The following is a 26,380-nucleotide window of genomic DNA, read 5'->3' as shown; positions in this document are numbered from 1 at the left end:
ATTACATCCCACTTTAAAAATACTAAACATCCCATATTAAAAATTAACCCTCAAACAACAACTAAAAATATTCAAAATCACACAAGCAAAAAAAAAGAACATGAATGAAATTAAAAGTATTATTTTAGATCAAATTAAGTGTGGTTGAGTGCATTGTAACACCATGCAACCTAAAAAATCAAGTATAAAATAAATAAAATCAAGTATTCTAATATTACGAGACGGGACGGGATTTTTCAAGATAGTCCCGTCTCGTCCCGTCCCGTCCCGTCCCGTCCCGTCCCGTCCCGTAATGGTAATGTTAAAACGGGACGGGACGGGACGGGACGGGATTGCTATTTTCAAAACCTATCCCGTCCCGTCCCGCTAACTTTTAGGACGGGACCGGTACGGGATCGGGATTCCGGTACTAAGTGCCCAGCCCTAACTGGGCCAGTAACTCAGTTATTAAGGGTTGATAATTGAGTAATTAAGGGTTGGTAACTCAATTACTGAGGGTCAATAACTCAGTGTCGTCGGAGTAACTCAATTATTATAGGTCGGTAACTGAGTTATTGGGGTCAGTAACTGAGTTACCGGTGACTGGAATCCCGGACTAGAGAAAATGTGAGCTATTGAGGGACAACAATCGAGTTATTGGTGACCGAAGAAATTCCGACAACCGGTGACCAAAGCCCGGTGAGGCTCCGACAAAGTTTTTTTCTCTCTTCCACTTTCTCTCTCTATGCATATTTAAGAGGTGAGGGTAAACTAGTTTTAAGATAATATAGTTTGTTAAGACTTTAATAAAAATTTGTTCATTTAGGCACCAAAAAGTTTCCTTTCATTCGAATGGGCTCATGAAAAAGATTAGAGGTTAAAATTAGTACTAAATAGACATTTTCCTTTTTATATTTTGGTTGATGATTTGAATTTGATGACTTACTAAGGGTTTACTGGCTTCGATTGGCTTCTTGCTTTATCTCCTTACTGTCATTTAATTGTGTCATTTATTTTTGGTTTGTCATTTCATTTTACTACTTACAACACGTTTGTTTCACGGGATTAGTGGGGACTGGACTATTTACATAAGGAAGTAAGACTTGTCTCATGTTTGGGAGAGAGAATAACTTTTTAAAATGAAGTGATATAGTCATCGGGCCCACCTTCAGACCTTTTACCACAAACCCATCAAAAATCAAGAGACTATCTACAACCTAAAACACGGCCAAATTTTTTTTCTCTAAAACTGAATTCTTTGCTTCAGCCTTGCCTCCCCTCTCACCTCCAATTGCTTTTCTTCTGGATCTTCATCGATTACCCACTCTCTATATAAGGGTTTCTGATTCTTTTGTGTCCTCTCTCTTCATATTCTTGTCATCGTCATCAGAGAGGACGAATTTCTTGAAATTTTTTGTACTGAGATGAACAAAGCCTAACTTCTCCAGATAGGGGAAGCCCTTGTGTCAGCGTATGTTGATCGAGAGTACTCGGACGACGTGTATTGGTTTGATCTCTTTGAAAGTTAGGTTTGCTGAGAGGAGGGTAAGCTACATAATTGATGTAATCGATGCCTTTGCTGTAGTTTGATATTAAAGTAAGAGTATTTCACTTTTCTGTTGTAAATGTAACTTCCAATGCTGAAGAATGAAAAAAGAAATATTTGAAGCCTTTAAATTGTTGAAGTTCGATTTATTTATGAAAGATGGGGTTTGTGACAGAACTAATGATGGAAAGCCACTCTGGCCCTTTGCTTCGAGAATCCGGCTTCAGCAAGAACAACGACAATGACGGAACGTCGCCATCCTAGGTTTTCAATATCATTTTTAAGTTTTTATTCTAGAATTATTGGTTTAACACTTAACGGAGGTAAATATCCGCTAGATGAGTTGGAAAGAAATGACAGGTGTCATTATATTAATGGGTCACAGGGAAGGAGACACCAAATTGAAGACAGTAGATTTTCTCCCAGGAAGGTATACGTCTAGTTACAAAGGGTAGTGTTCTTAAACTGAACAACTGATTTGTTTTGAATTTTGAAATTGTTATACAAATGAACTGCTCTAGTCCTTAATGTCGCAAAACTCTCAATTTTAGCTATTAATAAAAAAATTTATTTATTTCTCATTTGATTTCTTATTGTTTTACCCTTATTTTTATGTATATCTAATTCGCTGGGTTTAATTTAAGAGAAGGGTAATTTTAGGGTTTATAAAAATTTAACCAAATGGCAATTCCATAAGACAAATTGCATTAATTAATATTGATTGCTTATGGGGACAATGTTTCATTGCCAACCCATTCTTCATTGCCAACCCATTGGCTGAAGTTGTTCATTGCTTCTGGGTTTGTGTTCAATTGTTCATTGTTTCTAAAGTATTTTTCACAGGTGATGATATTTTAAGTCATACTGCCACCAAACATGGGTTAGACATATTGCAAAATATGCCTGTCTTGAGTAGTGCTGGACTCCGTTAGAAATTAAGCCCAAGTTGGACAAATCACTTGTACCAAATGTGTTGTTATTGTCTTGCATTAGCTATTGTTATTTAGCTGTGCCTAGTCAAAGTCTAAAACACAGACTCGATCATTCAAATCTCTCTCAGCCTCCCACCTCAAACCTGTCGACTTCTTCTCCGACCCCTCTGGTTCAACCCCGCGCTCTTTCTCTCACCGGACTTCGACTCCCTCCGATCCGAGCTCGAGTCCTACCTCGCCTCCCGCAACCACGACCTCATCGACCTCATCATCCGCGGCTATAGGCCGACTTCGTCAACCTCAACACCAAGCTCGTCGACGTCGTCTCCTACGTATGCCTGTGCTTGTTTAAGGTTAGGTAATGTTACAGCCCATTTATGAATATCTGAGTTGGGACTTGTAATAGTTTTGTTGGGGTGTCTAAAGTTTCAAACTTTTTTGATTTCATTCATGTTTTTGTACTGGGTTTTCTGTGCTTCAGAAGTTTAAAAACGATTTCTGTATGCATAAACTTTACAATAATGGTGAATAGGATTAAAGTTGGTTCATCTATGCTGGCATATTCAATTTTAGATGGATTCAATGATCCATGTGAAGGTTTTGTAGTTCAAGTTGGCAATTGGGGGCTTTAGAGTAGCATTTGAGCATTCGTAATCGGAGAGAGCAGTAGTATAGACAATCTGCAAATCATTACCAACCGGTACGGCGGCTGCTATTGGTAGCGGATTTTGCCTACCAACCACAAGTCGGTTGATGCTACTTTGTCTATTTTGGGTTCGAAATGTTCTGTTTTGCTAATTTCTGTTTTTTTTTCTTTTCGTTATTTTATAATGTTGCATTTTCTCATGGACTGATAGATGAGAGCTGGCCCAGCCGGGCTTTAAGCGGTGTCCTTTTGTTTTGTTCAAATTTAAACTTGAGAGGATTTTCCATTTAATTAGGTATGGCAGGGGAGGACTTGGATGAGAATATTCCTTGCGAGGAAAATGATATCGTAGAATCTTCGAATGGTTGTGGAGAAGCCACTGAACAATCTCCAACCGTTGAGAAAGATGAGGATGAAGACAAAGGTAATATTTTTGTATTCAATGCCACGGCCATGCCACTGTTATTTCTCCGTGACTTATATTGATGTATCACTTAGGAGAGGGCGGATGGAACTTTGTGCAATCATAGAACTTAAAGGATGGACCAAATGATACTAGAATATGCTAGGATGTTAAGATTCAAAACTGGAGAGGCCTGCCTCAGATAGCACCTTCTCAGATTGGGTTTGATAATCAAGTAATTTTAGTACATCCTAATCAGCTGTCAGTTTGCTATACGTCCGACTTGGCTTATTATCCAAAGTAGTGAAGGCCGCATGAAGTATGTAGAACAGGGAATCTATATATTTCCTCCTTGTTTGCGGAATTGGTGCCATAACAGTGCATGTAACCACCTTTATTCTTCATCTGGAGTTAGGTGTTCCACCATATAATTTTCCCGGCCATTAGAAGAGAAAATAATGTTTATCAAAATCTTGGACTGTATTTATGTAATCCATTGTAAGGGTTGTATTTAAGTTACCCTTAAGTTTTGTCTAAGTCTTGACTGTTCATACACTTGTCCAATTATTTTCCCAACCAGTTGTGACTAACCTTTTATTTTGGGAATTTGGATGCAAAAACAGGAAAACCATTTGAATTCCACTGTCATGTATTTTTATTTATAAGGTTACATAACTGATCACACCATCCACCCAGTCACTGGTTTTGTCCCTAAGAATCCCTAGGGTAGCAAGTGGGTAAATCCTCTCCAGGGTTAAGAGTTCCATTAAAAAGTATCTATACCTTTGGAAGTTCTTAGTATTGTGAATTTACTTTAATAGTAAGTGGAGTTTTACTTTTGCTGGACAGCTATAGCGTTGTATACTCCAATTTGTTGATGTGTTCCTAATATTTGCATCGTGCAGATGTTTCAAAGAAAAAGAAGAAGAAAAATAAGAGCAAGTAAGGAACATTTCTGGTTTTAATAAGGTTTTTCCGGAGCTATTTTACTAGAAAGCTTATAATATCTTTTCTTATGTGTAGGAAAAAGAAAGCACAGACAGAGCTAACTGACCCACAGACTACAAGTGGGAAAACTGATCCACAATCTACAAGTGGGTTGACTAATCCACAATCGAAAAGTAGGCAAACTGATCCACCATCCATTCCACTTATTGATCTATTCCCTCATGGGGAGTATCCTGAGGGTGAAATTCAACAATACAGAGACGAGTGAGTATATGCTAATTTCTTGCAAGCTTACATATTTCAAATCACTAATGGAATATTCTCTTTGTTGGACATCCTATAAATTGAAAGCATCCTAACTTTTCTAGTTTGCACGATCCTGGAAAGTCTTGCATTTTTGTTTCATTGTTTTTTTTATTTTTTTATTTTTTATATATTTAAAATTTGCATTGTTTTTCAGCAACTTGTGGAGAACTACCTCTGAAGAGAAGAGGGAGTTGGAGCGCCTTGAAAAACCATTATATAATTCAGTTCGTCGAGCTGCTGAAGTTCATCTCCAGGTGCAATTTCATTATGTCAATACAATGCATTTTTCATTATAATCTCTTGGAGAGGAAACTAACTGTTAGCTTTGATAACACTTAAATAGGTACGGAAATACATTAGATCGATCTTAAAGCCTGGAATGTTGATGACTGATTTGTGTGAGACTTTGGAGAACACAGTCCGTAGATTAATATCCGAGAATGGTCTGGAAGCAGGCATTGCATTCCCCACAGGATGCTCTTTGAATTGGTAATCTTTTTTAATATGTCAGCCATGAATTTTATTTCATCTATTGTTCTTCATATTGTTATGTTTATATTCATTGATCCGTATTATCAGGGTTGCTGCTCATTGGACCCCAAATACAGGGGACAAGACGGTGCTTCAGTATGATGATGTGATGAAGCTAGATTTTGGAACTCATGTTGATGGTAATTCAATTTGAACTGCTTGACTGTATTTCGATGTCTCTTCAGAAGTTACCTCTTGGTTGTGAACTATCTTATACTTTGAAGGGCAAGGAATCATCTGAGTTGTTGACTTTACAGGTCATATAGTTGACTGTGCCTTTACAGTAGCATTCAATCCTATGTTTAATCCACTACTTGAAGCCTCACGTGAAGCAACAAATACTGGTATCAAGGTACTTACAGTCCAATTTCTGCAAGTTCATCAAAATCTGTATAACTCTTTGGTTGAAGTGCATGAAAATTATTGCTTGTAAAGTGTTTGTTTGTTGTTATGAGTCTAAGGATAGATGTTTGAGTGGATAATATGATGAGTAAGTAGAAAATGGCTCAAGTTATCAAAATTCAAGAATGATAGATATCCATCTCACATAAGTCTATTATACTCATTTTTCAAGATTACATCATATATACTAACTTTGTTGAAACATATGTGCAATCAAGTCATTTTTTCCCCTTCTTTTTACACTGTTAACTAGCCCAAGTATTCAGTATTGTGTTATTCAAGTCTATCGTAAACCGAAGGGAAGACTAGAAAGGTGGCGGGGGAGTGATGAGCGTTCAGAGACTTAGGTTCTTGTCATCCTTATGGGCGTCTATTTTTAATGAATTAATAACTACGCCCTGTCTTCTATTGTTGAGGACTTAAAGGATGCTGAAACTTAGTGTTCAGGCTTTGTGTCTCCTAGGCTAGTGTGTTACTGATGTTTTCTTTCTCCTGTTTGTTTTGATGATTTTTTTTGCCCTGTTCTTTTGCGCTGTCAACTTCTTATCCACAGCTCCTGTATCTCTTTTTCTTCCGCCGTAACGTGGTTCCTTTTCAGAGAACAAAACGAGGAAAATAACTAAAAGGAAGAAGCATTCCTAACACTTGTAGTACAATAGAGAGTAGGCAGGGCAGATAGGGTGGGAGGGTTGACAGGAGTGTGGGCATGCTTTTAGATTTTTTGGCAGCCTTTTGCGCCCAAGACCTTCTAGAAGACAGTGATAAATAGTAAATACAATACACAAATATAAACGGTAGCAACAAAAGAAAAAAACAGTGAAATCCCAATATACTCTCCAAGAGACAAGAGATCGCAGGTGCCGCTAGTGCTGGAGCATCACTTGTTGTTTGACTAAACTGACGGTCTGGTATCAAGAAACAACGAATATTTTGGTCTTGACGCCAAATATTGAGCAACAGAAAGTAGGCAGACCACAGAAGGGACTGAGGCCTGGTCTCTGCAAAAAGAAAAAAAGGAAAAAGAAAAACCAAAGAGCTGTATTGGAAATGAATCTGTTGTATGCATATGTGGGATATCATCCAAGTTACATCTCTTATGTTCATGAATACTACAAAGGTTCTTTTATTTTCTTCTTTTTTTCTTCATTTTCTGGCCTTGGTTTCTTACTTAGCTGTTGGTATCTAGAACTCCTACTTCAGGCTCCTCACAGGTATGACCTTGGAAAACTATGTAAACCTCAGGGTTGTAAATTGTATTCTGGTCTCTAATTATTACTATCTTGTGATTGATCATCATCGCTGAATTACAGCATGGAATTTTTTACCAGTGCTGGACTTTAGTGCTTCAATCAAACAGCTTCTTACGTAGTTATTCCCGGTCTTATTTTTTTAGGAGTCTGGAATTGATGTGCGTCTTTGTGATGTTGGTGCTGCAATTCAAGAAGTCATGGAATCATATGAGGTTGAAATCAATGGGAAGGTGTTTCAAGGTAATTTTCCTTTTGATGTGACTCATGTGAGAGATGGTTACCTTTGTCAATTGTCAGTGTTAATGGTATGATGTATTGTATTTTTACTTCCAGCATACTTATTTTCTTTAAAAAATAGAGATTATAGAGCTTTTTATATCTTCTCTTGTCATATCATTAATTATGGATACTTATGGCAGTTAAAAGTATCCGGAACTTGAATGGACATAGCATTGGACCTTACCAAATCCATGCTGGAAAATCAGTTCCCATTGTAAAAGGAGGGGAGCAGACAAAAATGGAAGAGGGTGAATTTTTTGCAATCGAAACTTTCGCATCAACTGGTATAACCAAGTTTTTATAATTGGTAGGACTTTGATTTCTGGTGTGAAAGATGGCACACTAGTTCACATGTGGCTTTCTGTCCTAAGTTCTAACTGTCCCTTTTTATATAACTTGTATTTAGGGAAAGGATATGTCAGAGAAGATCTAGAGTGCAGCCATTACATGAAAAATTTTGATGCGGGTCACATCCCACTGAGGCTGCCTAGGGCAAAGCAACTGCTAGCAACAATTAACAAGAACTTCTCCACATTGGCCTTCTGCAGGCGATATTTAGACCGCCTGGGGGAGACAAAGTATCTTATGGCGCTTAAGAATTTATGTGATGCTGGCATTGTGCAGGTACATTTCATTCATGAGCATTTATCCAAATATCTATACATTAACTGCCGATGTCAGTACCCATAAAATAACATTGTTTCATCTCGGATTACTTATTTAGCATTGTGAATCTTGCATTTAGTTTAACTTTTGTTATTATGCAACAATCATCCACAAGAATTCAGTCTTATAAAGTACCACAAATTTTCCAGTTCATGACACACAATCTGTAACTGTCACAAGTGAAGAAGTTGTTTTATGTCCATGATTTGCATGCCTTTTTGTTGATGCTTTAACATGCTCAAGTCTTATGGAAAATGGTTTACATGAAAATTATATAAGTTAGCTGTGAGCTATAATGTCACATGAGAAATATAGAATCTAGGAGGTGCAGTCTAAGTGTGTGTCTGAGATGTGAACTCAAATAGTTTGCACTCAGGAACCGTTTTTCCTGTTAACACACAAGGATCTGTGACTACTAATCATAAATAAAAGGTGGACATTGCTTTCAGCTTTATGGTACTAATGTGAATTTCTTTGTACGGGAAACCATGTATTAGGGATTGCTTGCATTGCATGACAACTGATAAGTAGGTAGAGCATATGCTGAACTGATGGAAACAAACAAATCATGTTAGGATCTGACTACTAGTGATAAGCAATAGGAACTTCATAGACATGGATGCTCTTTTGTGAAAGTCTGCTTTAATGTGGGTTGTAAAACAGGCCTCTCAGAGACATAAAATTTTGCCTGATCAAATTGAAATATCTTCGGTAAAAATCTATTTTGCAAATATACACTTGTGTACCTAGGGACTCTCCCTGTTGGTGGGATTTCATATTTGCCTTGTATTGTAAAATTGACCAGCTTGACAATTTCTTAGTTGATAAATGTTGCTGACTACAAAATATGTGCATTATTTTTCCCGTTAAGGGATGCTTGAGGGATCATCTTAACTTTATATAATACAACATAGCTTCTGTTAATCTTCCCATTTTGCTCAACTGAAATTAATGTGATGGTTTGTTTCTTCTGGCAGCCCTGTCCTCCTCTCTGTGATGTTAAGGGAAGCTATGTATCTCAGTTTGAACATACAATTTTACTTCGGCCAACCTGTAAAGAGGTCATATCAAGAGGCGATGATTACTGATCATGAAGATAAAAATTGCCATGCATATCTGCAGGGCGTTGTACTGTGTTTTTTCATTCCTTTTTTTTTTTTCCTTCTTTCCTTCTGTTTTTATTTCTGATTCCCAGAAATTTAGGGGTGGGCTTGGGACGGGATGAGACGGGATAGAGCAAATCTCACGGCCCGTCCCGGATATTGAAATCGGGACGGGACGGGACGGGACGGGACGGGTTTTGCATTTTTTAGATTTTATCCCACCCGGGTCCTATCCCGGTTGGGACGGGCCCAATCCCGGATAAAAGAAGTTGAAAATAAATTTATAAGTAAAAGAAAGAGTTTCATAGTTTTATAGTGTTCTTTATTCTATTAACTATTAACAAGTACTTGTAACATATTTACAAGTACAACACGGTATAATAAGAGAGTTTATACTGCTTATTTTTTCTAAACATATCATCACTACTACCGTGCAGTGCAAGAAGAGAGTCTACAACAATCAACAAATTAAAGTATTAAACATCAATGTTATTGAATTGGAGACAATCTATTAACTTAAAAAACAAAGAGCTAAGATTAAAACACTTAAATGAAATCTTCAAATCACATATTAATCAACAAAAAATTAATTATTAAAATAGTTGGGATAGGACGGGTCTAAACGGGACTTGAATTATCCGTCCCGTCCCGTTGTATAAGGATGGGACAGGACGGGTCTAATGTTTTGATATTTAAATCCCGTCCCATCCCGACAAATTTTGGGACGGGATCGGAACAGGTTCGGGATTACGAGATTTTATGCCCACCCTTACCCAGAATTTTAATTAACTGAACAGTCATCTGTTTTTATGTTTTTTGTGGTACATGGTTCCAAAAGACTAACAAGTTACATTTAAAGCCGTTCTCCAACCTTTTTCCTTGTTTTTTCCCCAATGAGCCAGGACAGCTCTAATTTTCTCTCCGAATGTTCCTATGAAAATCAGTGTTGGTAAGGGGATCCTCATTAAACTTGAAATTGTTAGCTCAAGATTAAATACGGACTCTTGACAAGGTAGGTGGTTCTACTCAAATGTCAGCCCTGATCGATCTGAAAGTGTTTTTTTCTATTGTTTTTTGGAAGCTAACATGGAACGGAATGAATACAAGTGCTAAAGCAACTAGACTAACAAGGAATTAACTGATCTCAAATCTTCGTTTTGCAAGAGCCTCTTACCTAAAACCAGAATTTTTCACTAAAAAAAAAACCAGAATTTGATACCATGTATACACCATTTCATCATTTAATAAAAAAGAGTCATTTTAATAAGGACTCTTAAGTTAAGGACTAGTTAGCGGTACATTTTTTTACGCTCTCTTTTTTCTAGAACACGCCACACACGTGTAACTTAGAATTCTCTATGGTGCTCTCTCCCTCTTGTCCAGCTACGTTGCGGCGTTGGTGTAGGCATAATATTCATGATTGTCATTCCTATACAAAAGTAATCTCTCACCAAATATGATATATTTCCTTTCTTAATTCTAATTTGAACAAGTTTCATTGCAGGTGATATTCATTCATTTTAAGGAGTGTATTTCGTGTTTTATTGCTGCATGAGAAAAGAAAGGAAACCTAATTTGATTAGATTTTATGTGCTTAAATATCTGATTGAATTTCCTTATTAAATCTAATTTGATTAGTATTTTAATAAGGAAATTATTCTCTCTATATTCTAATATGATAATGCGTAAGGAAAGAAGTTCTAATATGATTATATTCTTTCACTTACTTTGTTTTGGAAAAGTTTTACTCTTATCATATCTTTCTGTTATGGAAAATATATCTGATTATGGTTTCAAAATTGGTTTCCATGTTTATCCTAATCAGTGATCAATGGTGATCGATTATGTGGGAGTTGTATCACTCTATATATAAACATGGAAATACTTTTCCAAACTACAGAGTTTATGTGCGTCAAAAGAATAAAGTATATGTTGCATAGTCTGCATTGTTTATGTGAAAACTCTTGTCAAATTATATGCTTGTATCATTGCATCTGTCATTCTTATAGTGATCAAGATCAGTGGCTTGGAAAGCATTGAAGGCGTGTTCAGATCCTTCTTGTGTGCAACTCAGATTCATGGAGAGTTAGAATAAGGTTATCAGTTTGTATCAAGTTAGTTTGTATACTAGTGAATGTGATTGTGTTGAATATCCTATTTGATAGGTCTGTAATCATTCTTACTCTATAATGGATTTGATTTAGTATAGACTACTTTAAAAGTCTCGTAGTGACGTTTCCTCGTGGGAGGTTTACATTGTTGTTAACAAAATCTTGTGTTCTTGTGTCTGTTGCTTTTAATTTGATAAAGGATTGAATCTACATATTCAATCCTTCCATATTCTGTTCCATTCTATACTTTCAGTTGGTGTCAGCCTCTGGCCACGCCGGTGTACGATGGCCGCGGTCAGAGGCTTTGTGGATGTACAGGAAAAATGGTACCTGAGTAACTTAAGAGGCTGACTGTCGATGTAAAGGCTGTATACAGGCTTTGTGGATGTACTCTTTCGTTCAAAGGCTCGAATCGAGGAGTAGTTTTTCTCTCTAACATGTGGTTGTTGCTGCATTGATGGATTTAGCACGGAAGACGGACAAATCAAAGATGGGAGTGTTGCGGGATTGGTGCGACACCTCACAGTTGTTGGTGGATGGTCCAGCGTCAGTGGTTCAACGGTGTGGCTCGCCTACAAGTGTCGAAGGTAGAAGGTTCACAGTGGTTGGATACGGTCTCCATTTTGTCTAAATAGGCAAATCGAACCAAAACATAAAAACCCCATTTCAAGAACCCTAAAATTTCAAATCAACGATTCTCCTTACCTAGATCGAATTAGGTTGAAACCTTTTGAGGTTTTGTTGTACAAGATGAGAGCTTCCAAACAAGACAAGAAGCTTCAACTATGATGGCTGGAGAAGGGAGTTCCGGCGAGAAGAACTCGGCGGTGAAGGCACGCCTTTCCGGAGTGATTTCTCCTTCAAGGCGGCACATTACGACTAGCCACCTACCTAGACTTGAAGAGGAAGATCCCAGCTTCAATTTGATACCAAGTTTGCCGCTCGACTCGGCCGGACGACAGCGGACGGTGGCGAGATGTCTGTCAGAGGAGAGAGTTGCGGGGGAGAGGAGAGAGAGAGAGGGAGTGTAACTTTCTTGTCACACCCTTAATTTTTTTGAAAATTTTTCGAAGGATAATTTTTAAAAAATTTGGCATGATATAACCTAAAATATTATAATCTCAAAACCTGTTTCAAACAAACTTCAAGGAAAACTAAAACTCAATGCGAAAATGTAAATGTCACACAATTCAACACTGAGTTAAATATTACATTTCTTTATTTACATAAACTTGAAAATCAAGAAAATAAAAACACTCACATGAGTTTAATACTGTCTACCCCAAATATAAAAATATACAGTGAACATCAAAACCCAATAAAAACCCTACCACTAAGCCTCCGCTTCAACCCTGCTGATCCTCACCTGCAGGTCTAACCCCTACACCAAGAATTGGTGAACCGGGTTGTAAACAACAAACCAGGTAAGCTAAAAAGCCCGTATGAGTAATCTCTCAAAAATAACACAACACTTTTAAACATCCAAATATATCCCAAGAGCAAAATTTAGATCTATAATTAAATCCACAATTCCAACATTTTTACAAATAACATGTACTCATGAGTCCCATATATTAATAAATACCTCTCATGACCTACAACAACAATTTGTGTACCCATGGGTCCCAGATACCATAAGATATCTCCCATGACCTACACCGACAGACGGACTATAGCTCTATTCCTAACCGTAACCAATCACCCGGCCAAAGGCTTGGAACCCAGTTTAATTGTCCAATAACAAATCACAAAATAAAAATATCATCATAACCGTAACCAATCACCCGATTAAAGGCTTGAAACCCGGTTTGGCTATTTATCCAACACTCACAATATCACAACACCATCATCAACAACACAAGATCACATCATAAATTATATCTTTCCACATATATATATTTATATGAATAAATATAGATATTCCACAAGAATAATCTATCAATAATCAATAAAATTATGATCACATGAACCTCAAAAATAAACATATAAGGAAAACTTGTTTTATCTTACCTATGAATCGTTGATGATTAAGCTCATATATTTTAAAAACAAATAATAGCATATTATTAAATTCAACATCAACATCAAATGACCATAATAAAATTTGATTCAAAAGTGAACCTTGGTGAGATTTACTCACTTCAATATCCTGCTGCGTTTCCGCAAAACACAAGAGCCAAACTAAACTACAACCTCACAAATCACCTAAAATTACACAATTAAAACTTTAGTAATTTCTCAACAAGGATCAAGGTACCCTTAACCTAAAGGTTGCCCAAAGAAGTACAATCATTCCTCCGAGACCTCCCAAGGTCATTGGACACTCAACTAACAAATCATACTACCTCCAAGATTAAACTTTCAAAGTTTATGACCTAATAAACACCAAGAACAACATAGCACCTAAGATACCAAAACCAAAACACCACTTAGCCTTCACACACAACAACACACTAGTAACTAACAAGGACTAGCTAACACGGCAACCAAATCCCCCACACTGCCTGGAAGCTCCGCTACAGGCGGCGGCGAGTGAGCCCCACGCGTCACCCCCAACTTCAAAATTTGGGGAAACTCTCAACATGAAACTTGTAGATTGAAGCATGGAGAGCAACTTTAATACTTGAGGTTTCAACCTATTTTGACCAGAAACGGCCGAACAGTGCCTCGAAACTCCATCATGGAGATTAACCTTAAATCTGCAAATCCAGGCACAACAACTCAAAAACTTGCTTCAAACTATGCCTAGCCACAACCAAGAGGAGGAGAGGACCAAAACTCACCTATGGTTGCCCCCCGTCGTCGCCATATACGACAGTTCCGATCGGCGATGCAGCAGCTCCCTTTTCCGGCAAGGGGCTCCGATTCCGGAGCGCTACGTCGAGTAGCAGCTGCCCAGCCTTGAAGAGGACACCTGTGGGAGTCGAATGGGACCGGTGGCGGTCCAAATGGTGGCCGGACAGCGGACCTAGCTCCGACGAAAGTTAGCTGCATGAGGTGAGCTCGGGAGAGGAAGAGAGAGAAGAGAGAAGAGAGAGAGAGCTGACTTTAGGGTTTCCAAAAAATAACTCCCACAAATTTTTCTACTTATACTCTTTCTAAAACCGAAAACTAACTTCCTATAACCATAACTTTCTCATATGACATCTGATTTACACCTGCCGTGTGTCTATGAACTCGTATCGACAAACTCTACAACTTTTATGAAGGAAGTTTTCGAAAATAACTTACGGAAAATAAAGTCAACTTTTTGATCTCTTAAAAGACAAAGCACCTAAAAAAAATACTCCCAAATTTCAACTTCGCACAACCAAATAAGAATTTCCATAAATATTCCTTCATTAATTCCGGAAATAATACGAGGAAAATTGATATGAAAATCTAGGGTATTACATTTCTGATTTCTACCTTACCCCTTTTGGTAAGTTTCCCTTTTTATACTCCCGACTGAAATAGTAACTTTAGATTTTACACCATAACTTTTACATACGAACTCCGATTAAAACGTATAGCATATTTATAGATTCGTATTAATGTCTTCTACGACTCCCTTTAAGAAATTTTTCCAAAATATTTTTCTTATGAAAAGTCAACTCTAGGGTCCCTAAATAGTAAACGGTTACTTAAAATGGTAAAAGATCAAATTATCGCAAAAGTAAGTAACCACAAAATTATTTAAGAACCGGGATGTGACAGTATTGAAGGTGGTAAGAGTGAGATGTACTCTCAACGGTGAAGGACTGATGAGAGCAGCATTGATTGTGAAGAGCTAGAAGTGGTAGAGGGGTGATGTAGTTGAAGAAGAGAGAGGAAAGAGAAAGTGGGTCTACAAAAGGGAGGCTATGTGCAAGGGACGAAGGAGATGGAGTGAGTGGATGGGATGAAGATGATGGTGGTGGTGGTGGAAGGGGTTGGCTTCGGATGACTCTCAAAATATTGGTTGTGATGGAGAAAATTTTTAGAGAGAAGGAAGAGCCTTTCTTTCTAGAAATTTTCTAAGATGAATATTTATATTTGGATAAGTAGTGTTCACATGTTCAATGACTGACCAAGAGATTCATGGTCAGTCACCATTAGATTTATATCCAATGGTTGAAAACAAAACAGCTCTACTTAAAAATAATTCTTTCTACCATTAGATTTAAATCTAATGATGACTAACTATAAATCTTTTGGTCTGTCATTGACTTGCCATTTCATTTTATTACTTAGAACACGTTTGTTTCACAGGATTAGTGGGGACTAGACTACTTACATAAAGAAATAAGACTTGTCCCATGTTTGGGAGAGAGAATGACTATTTTAAATGAAGTTACAGTCCCCGGGCCCACCTTCAAACCTTCTACCACAAACCCATCAAAAATCAGGGGACCATCTATCATCCAATACACACCTAATTTTTTTTTTCTCCTAAAACTGAATTCTTTGCTTCAGCCTTGCCTCCCCTCTCACCTCCAATTGCTTTTTGTCTGGATCTTCATCGATTACCCACTCTATATATAAGGGTTTCTGATTCTTATGTGTCTTATCTCTTCAAATTCTTGTCATCGTCATCAAAGAGGACAAATTTTTTGTACTGAGATGAACAAAGCCCAGCTTCTCTAGATGGGGAAGCCCTTGTGTCAGCCTAAGTCGATCAAGAGTACTCGGACGACGTGTTGCTCGCCGGCAAGATCCACGATCTGGTCGTCTTCTCTTGCTTGCTTTTGGAGGAATTTGTGCTTCTTTTTAATTTGGTTCGATCTCTTTGGAAGTTAGGTTTGATGGGAGGACAAAAGCTGCATAATTGATGTAATCGGTGCCTTTGCAGTAGTTTGATTCTAAAGTAAGAGTATTTCACTTTTCTGTTGTAAATGTAACTTCTAATGCTGAAGAATGAAAAAAGAAATATTTGAAGCCTTTAATTTGTTGAAGTTTGATCTATTTATGAAAGATGGGTTTTGTGTTCAATTGTTCATTGCTTATGGAGACTGTGTTCATTGCCAACCCATTGGCTGAAGTCGTTCATTGCTTATGGGTTTGTGTTCAATTGTTTATTGCTTTTGAAGTTGTTTGCAGGTGGTGTTATTTTCAGTCATACTGCCACCAAACATGGGTTAGACTTATTGTAGAATAAGCCTGACTTGAGTAGTGTTGGACTCCATTAGAAATTAAGCCTGGGTTAGACAATCTCTTATACCAAATGTGCTGTATTTTCTTATATTAGCTATTGTCATTTAGCTGTGCTCAGTTATGAACTTTATGATGTTATTTTGTAGGGCCGACATTTAAGTCTAAACCAAACCAACCAACCGAACCAAACCAAGTTGGTACCGAAAGTTTAAAATGGTACAACCGTACCAATTGCAATTAGTACGGTATTGACATGGTATACCGTACCAATATATTTAATAATATTTTGTATTTATTTAAATAATTATTGTTTGAGCTAATCTGAACCGTTCATTGTATTAGAAAACCCTAGTCAAAGTCTAAAACACAGACTCGATCACTCAAATCTCTCTCAGCCTCCCACCTCAAACCTGTCGACTTCTTCTCCGACCCCTCTGGTTCAACCCCGCGCTCTTTCTCTCGCCGGACTTCGACTTCCTCCGATCCGAGCTCGAGTCCTACCTCGCCTCCCGCAACCACGACCTCATCGACCTCATCATCCGCGGCTATAGGCCGACTTCGTCAACCTCAACACCAAGCTCGTCGACGTCGTCTCCTACGTATGCCTGTGCTTGTTTAAGAGTAGGTAATGTTACAGCCCATTTGTGAATATCTGAGTTGGGACTTGGAATAGTTTTGTTGGGGTTTCTAAAGTTTCAAACTTTTTTGATTTCATTCATGTTTTTGTACTGGGTTTTCTGTGCTTCAGAGGTTTGAAAACGAATTCTGTATGCATAAACTTTACAATAATGGTGAATAGGATTAAAGTTGGTTCATCTATGCTGGCATATTCAATTTTAGATGGATTCAATGATCCATGTGAAGGTTTTGTAGTTCAAGTTGGCAATTGGGGGCTTTAGAGTAGCATTTGAGCATTCGTAATTGGAGAGAGCAGTAGTGTAGAAAATCTGAAAATCACTACCAACCGGTACCGCGGCTGTTATTGGTAGCGGATTTTGCCTACCAACCACAAGTCGGTTGATGCTACTTTGTCTATTTTGGGTTCGAAATGTTCTGTTTTGCTAATTTCTGTTTTTTTTCTTTTCGTTATTTTATAATGTTGCATTTTCTCATGGACTGATAGATGAGAGCTGGCCCAGCCGGGCTTTAAGCGGTGTCCTTTTGTTTTGTTCAAATTTAAACTTGAGAGGATTTTCCATTTAATTAGGTATGGCAGGGGAGGACTTGGATGAGAATATTCCTTGCGAGGAGAATGGGATCGTAGAATCTTCGAATGGTTGTGGAGAAGCCACTGAACAATCTCCAACCGTTGAGAAAGATGAGGATGAAGACAAAGGTAATATGTTTGTATTCAATGCCACGGTCATGCCACTGTTATTTCTCCGTGACTTATATTGATGTATCACTTAGGAGAGGGCGGATGGAACTTTGTGCAATCATAGAACTTAAAGGATGGACCAAATGATACTAGAATATGCTAGGATGTTAAGATTCAAAACTGGAGAGGCCTGCCTCAGATAGCACCTTCTCAGATTGGGTTGATAATCAAGTAATTTAGTACATCCTAATCAGCTGTCAGTTTGCTATACGTCCGATTTGGCTTATTATCCAAAGTAGTGAAGGCCACATGAAGTATGTAGAACAAGGAATCTATATATTTCCTCCTTGTTTGCGGAATTTGTGCCATAACAGTGCATGTAACCACCTTTATTCTTCATCTGGAGTTAGGTGTTCCACCATATAATTTTCCCGGCCATTAGAAGAGAAAATAAACGTTTATCAAAATCTTGGACTGTATTTATGTAATCCATGTAAGGGTTGTATTTAGGTCCCTTAAGTTTTGTCTAAGTCTTGACTGTTCATACACTTGTCCAATTATTTTCCCAACCAGTTGTGACTGACCTTTTATTTTGGGAATTTGGATGCAAAAACAGGAAAACCATTTGAATTCCACTGTCATGTATTTTTATTTATAAGGTTACATAACTGATCACACCATCCACCCAGTCACTGGTTTTGTCCCTAAGAATCCCTAGGGTAGCAAGTGGGTAAATCCTCTCCAGGGTTAAGAGTTCCATTAAAAAGTATCTATACCTTTGGAAGTTCTTAGTATTGTGAATTTACTTTAATAGTAAGTGGAGTTTTACTTTTGCTGGACAGCTATAGCGTTGTATACTCCAATTTGTTGATGTGTTCCTAATATTTGCATCGTGCAGATGTTTCAAAGAAAAAGAAGAAGAAAAATAAGAGCAAGTAAGGAACATTTCTGGTTTTAATAAGGTTTTTCCGGAACTATTTTACTAGAAAGCTTATAATATCTTTTCTTATGTGTAGGAAAAAGAAAGCACAGACAGAGCTAACTGACCCACAGACTACAAGTGGGAAAACTGATCCACAATCTACAAGTGGGTTGACTAATCCACAATCAAAAAGTAGGCAAACTGATCCACCATCCATTCCACTTATTGATCTATTCCCTCATGGGGAGTATCCTGAGGGTGAAATTCAACAATACAGAGACGAGTGAGTATATGCTATTTTCTTGCAAGCTTACATATTTCAAATCACTAATGGAATATTCTCTTTGTTGGACATATTATCCTATAAATTGAAAGCATCCTAATTTTGTTTCATTGTTTTTTTTTTTATTTAAAATTTGCATTGTTTTTCAGCAACTTGTGGAGGACTACCTCTGAAGAGAAGAGGGAGTTGGAGCGCCTTGAAAAACCATTATATAATTCAGTTCGTCGAGCTGCAGAAGTTCATCGCCAGGTGCAATTTCATTATGTCAATATAATGCATTTTTCATTATATCTTGCGGAGAGGAAACTTACTGTTATCTTTGATAACACTTAAAATAGGTACGGAAATACATTAGATCGATCTTAAAGCCTGGAATGTTGATGACTGATTTGTGTGAGACTTTGGAGAACACAGTCCGTAGATTAATATCCGAGAATGGTCTGGAAGCAGGCATTGCATTCCCCACAGGATGCTCTTTGAATTGGTAATCTTTTTTAATATGTCAGCCATGAATTTTATTTCATCTATCGTTCTTCATATTGTTGTGTTTATATTCATTGATCCGTATTATCAGGGTTGCTGCTCATTGGACCCCAAATACAGGGGACAAAACAGTGCTTCAGTATGATGATGTGATGAAGCTAGATTTTGGAACTCATGTTGATGGTAATTCAATTTGAACTGCTTGACTGTATTTCGATGTCTCTTCAGAAGTTACCTCTTGGTGTGAACTATCATATACTTTGAAGGGCAAGGAATCATCTGAGTTGTTGTTGACTTTACAGGTCATATAGTTGACTGTGCCTTTACAGTAGCATTCAATCCTATGTTTAATCCACTACTTGAAGCCTCACGTGAAGCAACAAATACTGGTATCAAGGTACTTACAGTCCAATTTCTGCAAGTCCATCGAAATCTGTATAACTCTTTGGCTGAAGTGCATGAAAATTATTGCTTGTAAAGTGTTTGTTTGTTGTTGTGAGTATAAGGACAGATGTTTGAGTGGATAATATGATGAGTAAGTAGAAAATGACTCTAAGTTATCAAAATTCAAGAATGATAGATATCCATCTCACATAAGTCTATTATACTCATTTTTCAAGATTACATCATATATACTAACTTTGTTGAAACATATGTGCAATCAAGTCATTTTTTCCCCTTCTTTTTACACTGTTAACGAGCCCAAGTATTCAATATTGTGTTATTCAAGTCTATGGAAAACCGAAGGGAAGACTAGAAAGGTGGTGAGGGAGTGATGAGCTTTCAGAGACATAGGTTCTTATCATCCTTATGGGCGTCTATTTTTAATGAATTAATAACTACACCCTGTCTTCTATTGTTGAGAACTTAAAGGATGCTGAAACTTAGTTTTCAGGCTTTGTGTCTCCTAGGCTAATGTGTTACTGATGTTTTCTTGCTCATGTTTGTTTTGATGATTTTTTTTTGCCCTGTTCTTTGGTGCTGTCAACTTCTTATCCACAGCTCCTGTATCTCTTTTTCTTCCACAGTAACGTGGTTCCTATCAGAGAACAAAACGAGGAAAATAACTAAAAGGAAGAAGCATTCCTAACACTTGTAGTATTATAGAGAGTAGGCAGGGCAGATAGGGTGGGAGGGTTGACAGGACTGCGGGCATGCTTTTAGATTTTTTGGCAGCCTTTTGCACCCAAGACCATCTAGAAGACAGTGAATAAATAGTAAATACAATACACAAATATAGAAGGTAGCAACAAAAGAAAAAAGCAGTGAAATCCCAATATACTCTCCAAGAGACAAGAGATCACGGGTGCCGCTAGTGCTGGAGCATCACTTGTTGTTTGACTAAACTGACGGTCAGGTATCAAGAAATAACGAATATTTTGGTCTTGACTTTGTCAAATATTGAGCAACAGGAGTTAGGCAGACCATAGAAGGGACTGAGGCGTGGTCTCTGCAAAAAGAAAAAAAAGGAAAAAGAAAAACCAAAGAGCTGTATTGGAAATGAATCTGTTGTATGCATATGTGGGATATCATCCAAGTTACATCTCTTATGTTCATGAATACTACAAAGGTTCTTTTATTTTCTTCTTTTTTTCTTCTTTTTCTCGCATTGGTTTCTTACTTAGCTGTTGGTATCTAGAACTCCTACTTCAGGCTCCTCACAGGTATGACCTTGGAAAACTATGTAAACCTCAGGGTTGTAAATTGTATTCTGGTCTCTAATTATTACTATCTTGATTGATCATCATCGCTGGATTACAGCATGGTATTTTTACCAGTACTGGACTTTAGTGCTTCAATCAAACAGCTTCTTACATAGTTATTCTCGGTCTTATTTTTTTAGGAGTCTGGAATTGATGTGCGTCTTTGTGATGTTGGTGCTGCAATTCAAGAAGTCATGGAATCATATGAGGTTGAAATCAATGGGAAGGTGTTTCAAGGTAATTTTCCTTTTGATTTGACTCATGTGAGAGATGGTTACCTTTGTCAATTGTCAGTGTTAATGGTATGATGTATTGTATTTTTACTTCCAGCATACTTATTTTCTTTAATAAATAGAGCTTTTTATATCTTCTCTTGTCATATCATTAATTATGGATACTTATGGCAGTTAAAAGTATCCGGAACTTGAATGGACATAGCATTGGACCTTACCAAATCCATGCTGGAAAATCAGTTCCCATTGTAAAAGGTGGGGAGCAGACAAAAATGGAAGAGGGTGAATTTTTTGCAATCGAAACTTTCGCATCAACTGGTAAAACCAAGTTTTTATAATTGGTAGGACTTTGATTTCTGGTGTGAAAGATGGCACACTAGTTGACATGTGGCTTGCTGTGCTAAGTGCTAACTGTCCCTTTTTATATAACTTGTATTTAGGGAAAGGATATGTCAGAGAAGATCTAGAGTGCAGCCATTACATGAAAAATTTTGATGCGGGTCACATCCCACTGAGGCTGCCTAGGGCAAAGCTACTGCTAGCAACAATTAACAAGAACTTCTCCACATTGGCCTTCTGCAGGCGATATTTAGACCGCCTGGGGGAGACGAAGTATCTTATGGCGCTTAAGAATTTATGTGATGCTGGCATTGTGCAGGTATATTTCATTCATGAGCATTTATCCAAATATCTATACATTAACTGCTGATGTCAGTGCCCATAAAATAACATCGTCATATCATTAATTATGCCAATGCATGTTATTTAACTGCCATAGCATGTTATTTAATGCTTAGGATCTGACTATTAGTGATAAGCAATAGGAACTTCATAGACATAGATGCTCTTTTGTGAAAGTCTGCTTTAATATGGGTTGTACGACAGGCCTCTTAGATACATAAAATTTTGCCTGATCAAATTGAAATATCTTTGGTAAAAATCTATTTTTCAAATATACACTGGTGTACCTAGGGACTCTCCCTGTTGGTGGGATTTCATATTTGCCTAGTATTGTAAAATTGTCTGACCAGCTTGACAATTTCTTAGTTGATAAATGTTGCTGACTACAAAATATGTGTATTGTTTTTCCGGTTAAGGGATGCTTTGAGGGATCATCTTAACTTTTTATAATACAACATAGCTTCTGTTAATCTTCCCGTTTTGCTCAGCTGAAATTGATGTGATGGTTTGTTTTCTTCTGGCAGCCCTATCCTCCTCTCTGTGATGTTAAGGGAAGCTATGTATCTCAGTTTGAACATACAATTTTACTTCGGCCATCCTGTAAAGAGGTCATATCAAGAGGCGATGATTACTGATCATGAAGATAAAATTGCCATGCATATCTGCAGGGTGTTGTACCGTTGTTTTTTCATTCCCTTTTTTTTTCTTCTGTTTTTATTTCTGATTCCCAGAATTCTAATTAACTGAATAGTCATCTGTTTTTTTGTTTTTTGTGGTACATGGTTCCAAAAGACTAGGATAACAAGTTACATTTAAAGCCGTTCTCCAACCTTTTTCCTTTGTTTTTTCCCCAATGAGCCAGGACAGCCCTAATTTTCTCTCTGAATGTTCCTATGAAAATCAGTGTTGGTAAAGGGATCCTCATTAAACTTGAAATTGTTAGCTCAAGATACCGATACTTGACATGATAGGTGTTCTACTCAAATGTCAGCCCTGATCGATCTGAAAGTGTTTTTTTCTATTCTTTTTTGGAAGCTAACATGGAATGGAATGAACACAAGTGCTAAAGCAACTAGACTACCAAGGAATTAACTGATCTCAAATCTTCTTTTTGCAAGAGCCTCTACTTAAAACCAGACTTTTTCTCCTAAAAAAAAAACCAGAATTTGATGCCATTTTATCATTTAACACAAAAGCTTTAAGTTGAGGACTAGTTAGTGGTAAATTTGTTCACGCTATCCTTACACGCGTGTAACCTAGAATTCTCTCTCGTGCTCTCTCCTTCTCGTCCGGTTGCGCAGCGTTGGTGGTGTCGGCCTTTGGCCACGCCGGTGTACGTTGGCCGCGGTTGGACGGGAATTTAATCATTGCTTTGTGGATGTACTCTTGGTTCGGAGGCTCGAATCGAGGAGTAGTTCTTGCGTACATCCTCTGTAACATGTGGTTGTTGCTGCATCGTTGGATTTGGCATAGAAGGCGGACAAATCGGAGATAGGAGTGTTGCGGGATTGGTGCGACACCTCACAGTTGTTGGTGGATGGTCCGGCGTCGGTGGTTTGACGGTGTGGCTCGCCGGTGAGTGTGGAAGGAAGGTGGTTCACCAGATCTTGTAGTAGATCCAGATATGGTCTCCGATCTGTTTGTTTGGAGGATGAGGAGTGACTCTAGCAGGCACAGTGGATGCGCGTCGGCGGTGGAAGTTCGATGGTTGGGCCGACGTCGGTGGATCGATTGTTTGGCTCGCTGTTTGGGTGAGAAGTGCATCACCTAATCTCACTTCGAATCTACATACTAACTCCGATCTTGTTGGCTGCTGGGTGAGTGGTGGGCAATGTAGGCACGTTCGGAGACTATTCCCAACAACCTTTGAGACAGTACGGCTAGGCCTGGCAACGAGCCGGGTTCGTGCGGTCACGGGCCGGGTTCTTAACGAGTTAAACCTGTTAAAACCCGTTAGCTAACGAGTCAAATCGGGCCGAGCTCGATGGGTTTACGGGTTTCCAATGGAACCCGTTGGAACCTGCAAATTTTTTTTTAATTTTTTTTTCTAAACCCCTTGCTTGAACCTGTGAAGAGTTTTTTCTCCTCACACTCCTTGATCTGCTCATCACTCAACACATCGCCGGCCCTCTTCTTCAAATTCCGGTAATACGTTGGCGGCGGTGACGACATGAAATCGAATCCTCCGATTCCGCTCCGCTGCCTCATCTCCTTAAGTGTTCGGAATATGTCTTCGTTGACCAGAGCTAGGTGCTGGACTCCCGCGCCTTCGTTGTGCTCCAGGTACGTCTGAATCTGGCTCTTTCTTTTGGTCCCGTACACCGGCTCGTTCATCGAAAGCAGCACCATCTCGTCGTTCGAGGCCAGGACGACGGAGTTGAGCCCGGCCGCTCTCGCTAGTCCCGACGTCCTCCACTGTGAACTCCGTGAACTCGTGGAACCCGGTGAAGCCTTTCACGTACTCCACGGCGGCGGCGGCGAGGTCGGGGACGTTGCCGATGGCGTGGTCGAGGCGGCGGAGGCCGAAGTCGAGCGGGAAGGAGGACGACACCGGCTCGAACTCGGGGAGGAACCAAATTTCCTTTAGTTTTTTTCTTTTATGAATTTTTTTTTCTTAACGGGTTCCGACGGGCTCCAACGGGCTCGGCCCGCACGACCCGTTAATTGGAGTGTTTCTGACGAGCGGGTTTTTTTTAACACGTTTTGTAAAACGGACGGGTTTGGGCGGGTTTTTATTGGGTGGGTTTTCAGCCTGCGGGCCAATTTGCTAGGCCTAAGTACGGCGGTGGCGTTACGGAGTCGATGCAAAGGTCGACAACGACTGGGAGGGCAATGTACCTTAGTTGTTTGGGCCGGTTGGGCCTGGATATAGCCACCTTGGATTTGGCCTCATATCCTTTGGGCATGGGCCTGGGCTTGGGTCTTGACCTGAGATTGGGTTACAGGCTCACATGAGGTATCTATCTTACTTTTACAGTTTATTTCAGCTTTATGTTATTTCGGGTTTCATGGTTATGGACCCATATATCACCCTTGTGGTGCATTTTCCCTTTGTGGATATTACTGGCTTGGTCCAGATCGGGATGACTTGTGGTGCACGTTTAAAGTGCTTTTTGGAACTTACCTATTAGATTATGGGTGTTCACGCGTGGGTTCATCACCCCCTATTTTTTTGGTTTTGGTTCATGGTTCTTGTTCTCGGTCCTCTTTCGTCAGCCACAACTACTTCATTGCTTGGATTTTTGATTGTGGTTTGTATGGTGTTAATTTGGTGGAGCTCTTCCTATGGGGCGAAGTTTCATATGATCTGTGTATTGAGATTTGATTGGCAGTAGTTACTCGGGTATCATTGCTCAGATTTAGTACTCCTCACTACTTCACGATAGCTGACGACGACGGTGACGACACTGCCAACAAACATAGGTGGTGGGTGTGGTAGATTGATTGGTAGTTTTGCATTTATGCTTTTAATTGTAGGATCTCTGGTCCATAGTATAGTGAGTTGTCGGTTTCCTTTCACTCTTTCTAGTTTGATCGAGTTGGAGACTCATGATCTTTGTTATTTGTAGTTTCTCGGCCTTGCGTTTGCAAGTTTTGTAATTAGGATTATCCCTTGATTAATGAATTATTCATTTCTCTCAAAAAAAAAAATTTGAGGTCTAGTTGAAGACTTTCTAGTTAATGGGTTTAGAGACCTACTTTTTTATTACATTTTACATCTCAACTGTTTAATTTATAGGTTTATAATATTACATAAGTAGATGACTTATATATATTTTTAGCTAAATTGGTGATAGTTAAGATGTCGAACTAGATTAAATCAACCAAATCTGTTAAACATGAACCATTCAAGTTAAAAATTTGTAAATCACACTTACGAATGTCTTAATTCTTTAACAAAATGGGTGGCAATTGACAGAAAAATTACATCTAATAAGAAGATCAAAGAGGCATTATTCTCTAGCAAAAATTTTATACACCAAAAATGAAGTAAATATGAAGTGGAGAAGAAGCTAGTTTAAAAACTAGAAACTCCCTACTTTTTTCAGCCTAAACTTGTATTAAAAAAATAGCAAATCACATATACATCCTCCAAAAGAATTTGAAACACAAATAAATCCACATGTGTTGTTGTTAAACAAACAAGTACAGTTTTTAACAATTAAGGACAATCTTTTCTCTGTATGTCATGTGTCATGATTTAATTTACCAAACTAACCCTATACTAATTAAATATGTTTTTAGAAGAGAAAAGTCTATCATTTTGAGATTTTTTAGTAAATAGAATATAGTAGCAGATTTTCAATAACTTAGTGTAGTAGTAGTTAATTCCAGTAAAAGTAGTAGCAGGGGTTAACATCCTAGTTGATATAGGTGTATCCTTTAGCTTTTAGGAATTAGTGATTCCTTCTCCAAGTTAGTTAAGTACATAGTTTTCTAGCTTGAAAAGGAATAGTTGTCTAACTTAGTTAATGAGTAGTTTCCAAGTTAGAGATGCCTAGCTTAGTTGTAGACACCAGAGTGAAACAAAGACAACATCTGA

At 38.3% G+C, this 26,380-nt stretch overlaps 2 protein-coding genes and 1 pseudogene across 2 annotated transcripts; 2 read left to right on the top strand and 1 right to left on the bottom strand.

Annotated features, from left to right (window-relative positions):
• Positions 1-2,564: 2,564 nt before the first annotated feature.
• On the top strand, positions 2,565-9,193 carry LOC101298281 (methionine aminopeptidase 2B-like). Its single transcript, XM_004309864.1, has 12 exons — positions 2,565-2,815; positions 3,399-3,527; positions 4,412-4,448; positions 4,530-4,718; positions 4,915-5,014; positions 5,104-5,249; positions 5,340-5,431; positions 5,549-5,643; positions 7,087-7,183; positions 7,363-7,506; positions 7,629-7,846; positions 8,866-9,193. Exons 2-12 carry the CDS (start codon positions 3,401-3,403, stop codon positions 8,974-8,976), a joined length of 1,356 nt encoding a protein of 451 aa, XP_004309912.1. The 5' UTR covers positions 2,565-2,815; positions 3,399-3,400; the 3' UTR covers positions 8,977-9,193.
• A 7,401-nt stretch (positions 9,194-16,594) lies between these two features.
• On the top strand, positions 16,595-22,721 carry LOC101297982 (methionine aminopeptidase 2B-like). The gene is made up of 12 exons (XM_004309863.1): positions 16,595-16,839; positions 17,422-17,550; positions 18,431-18,467; positions 18,549-18,737; positions 18,887-18,986; positions 19,076-19,221; positions 19,312-19,403; positions 19,523-19,617; positions 21,064-21,160; positions 21,331-21,474; positions 21,597-21,814; positions 22,362-22,721. Exons 2-12 carry the CDS (start codon positions 17,424-17,426, stop codon positions 22,470-22,472), a joined length of 1,356 nt encoding a protein of 451 aa, XP_004309911.1. The 5' UTR covers positions 16,595-16,839; positions 17,422-17,423; the 3' UTR covers positions 22,473-22,721.
• A 1,150-nt stretch (positions 22,722-23,871) lies between these two features.
• Positions 23,872-24,743, bottom strand: LOC101305132 (annotated as a pseudogene).
• Between the last annotated feature and the right edge of the window lie 1,637 nt (positions 24,744-26,380).

Source organism: Fragaria vesca, unplaced genomic scaffold, assembly GCF_000184155.1.
Source record: "Fragaria vesca subsp. vesca unplaced genomic scaffold, FraVesHawaii_1.0 scf0513139, whole genome shotgun sequence".
NCBI lineage: Eukaryota > Viridiplantae > Streptophyta > Magnoliopsida > Rosales > Rosaceae > Fragaria > Fragaria vesca.
This window is presented reverse-complemented; position numbering and strand designations above follow the sequence as displayed.

What these genes read in the sequence shown, in the direction of transcription:
- LOC101297982 (XM_004309863.1), top strand. Translation starts at nt 17,424, where the DNA reads ATGGCAGGGGAGGACTTGGATGAGAATATTCCTTGCGAGGAGAATGGG. An exon ending in AGATGAGGATGAAGACAAAG is followed by an intron (nt 17,551 to 18,430) that starts GTAATATGTTTG and finishes TGCATCGTGCAG; the next exon opens with ATGTTTCAAAGAAAAAGAAG. An exon ending in TTTTGGAACTCATGTTGATG is followed by an intron (nt 19,404 to 19,522) that starts GTAATTCAATTT and finishes TTGACTTTACAG; the next exon opens with GTCATATAGTTGACTGTGCC.
- LOC101298281 (XM_004309864.1), top strand. Translation starts at nt 3,401, where the DNA reads ATGGCAGGGGAGGACTTGGATGAGAATATTCCTTGCGAGGAAAATGAT. An exon ending in AAGAAGAAAAATAAGAGCAA is followed by an intron (nt 4,449 to 4,529) that starts GTAAGGAACATT and finishes TCTTATGTGTAG; the next exon opens with GAAAAAGAAAGCACAGACAG. An exon ending in CTGCTGAAGTTCATCTCCAG is followed by an intron (nt 5,015 to 5,103) that starts GTGCAATTTCAT and finishes ACACTTAAATAG; the next exon opens with GTACGGAAATACATTAGATC.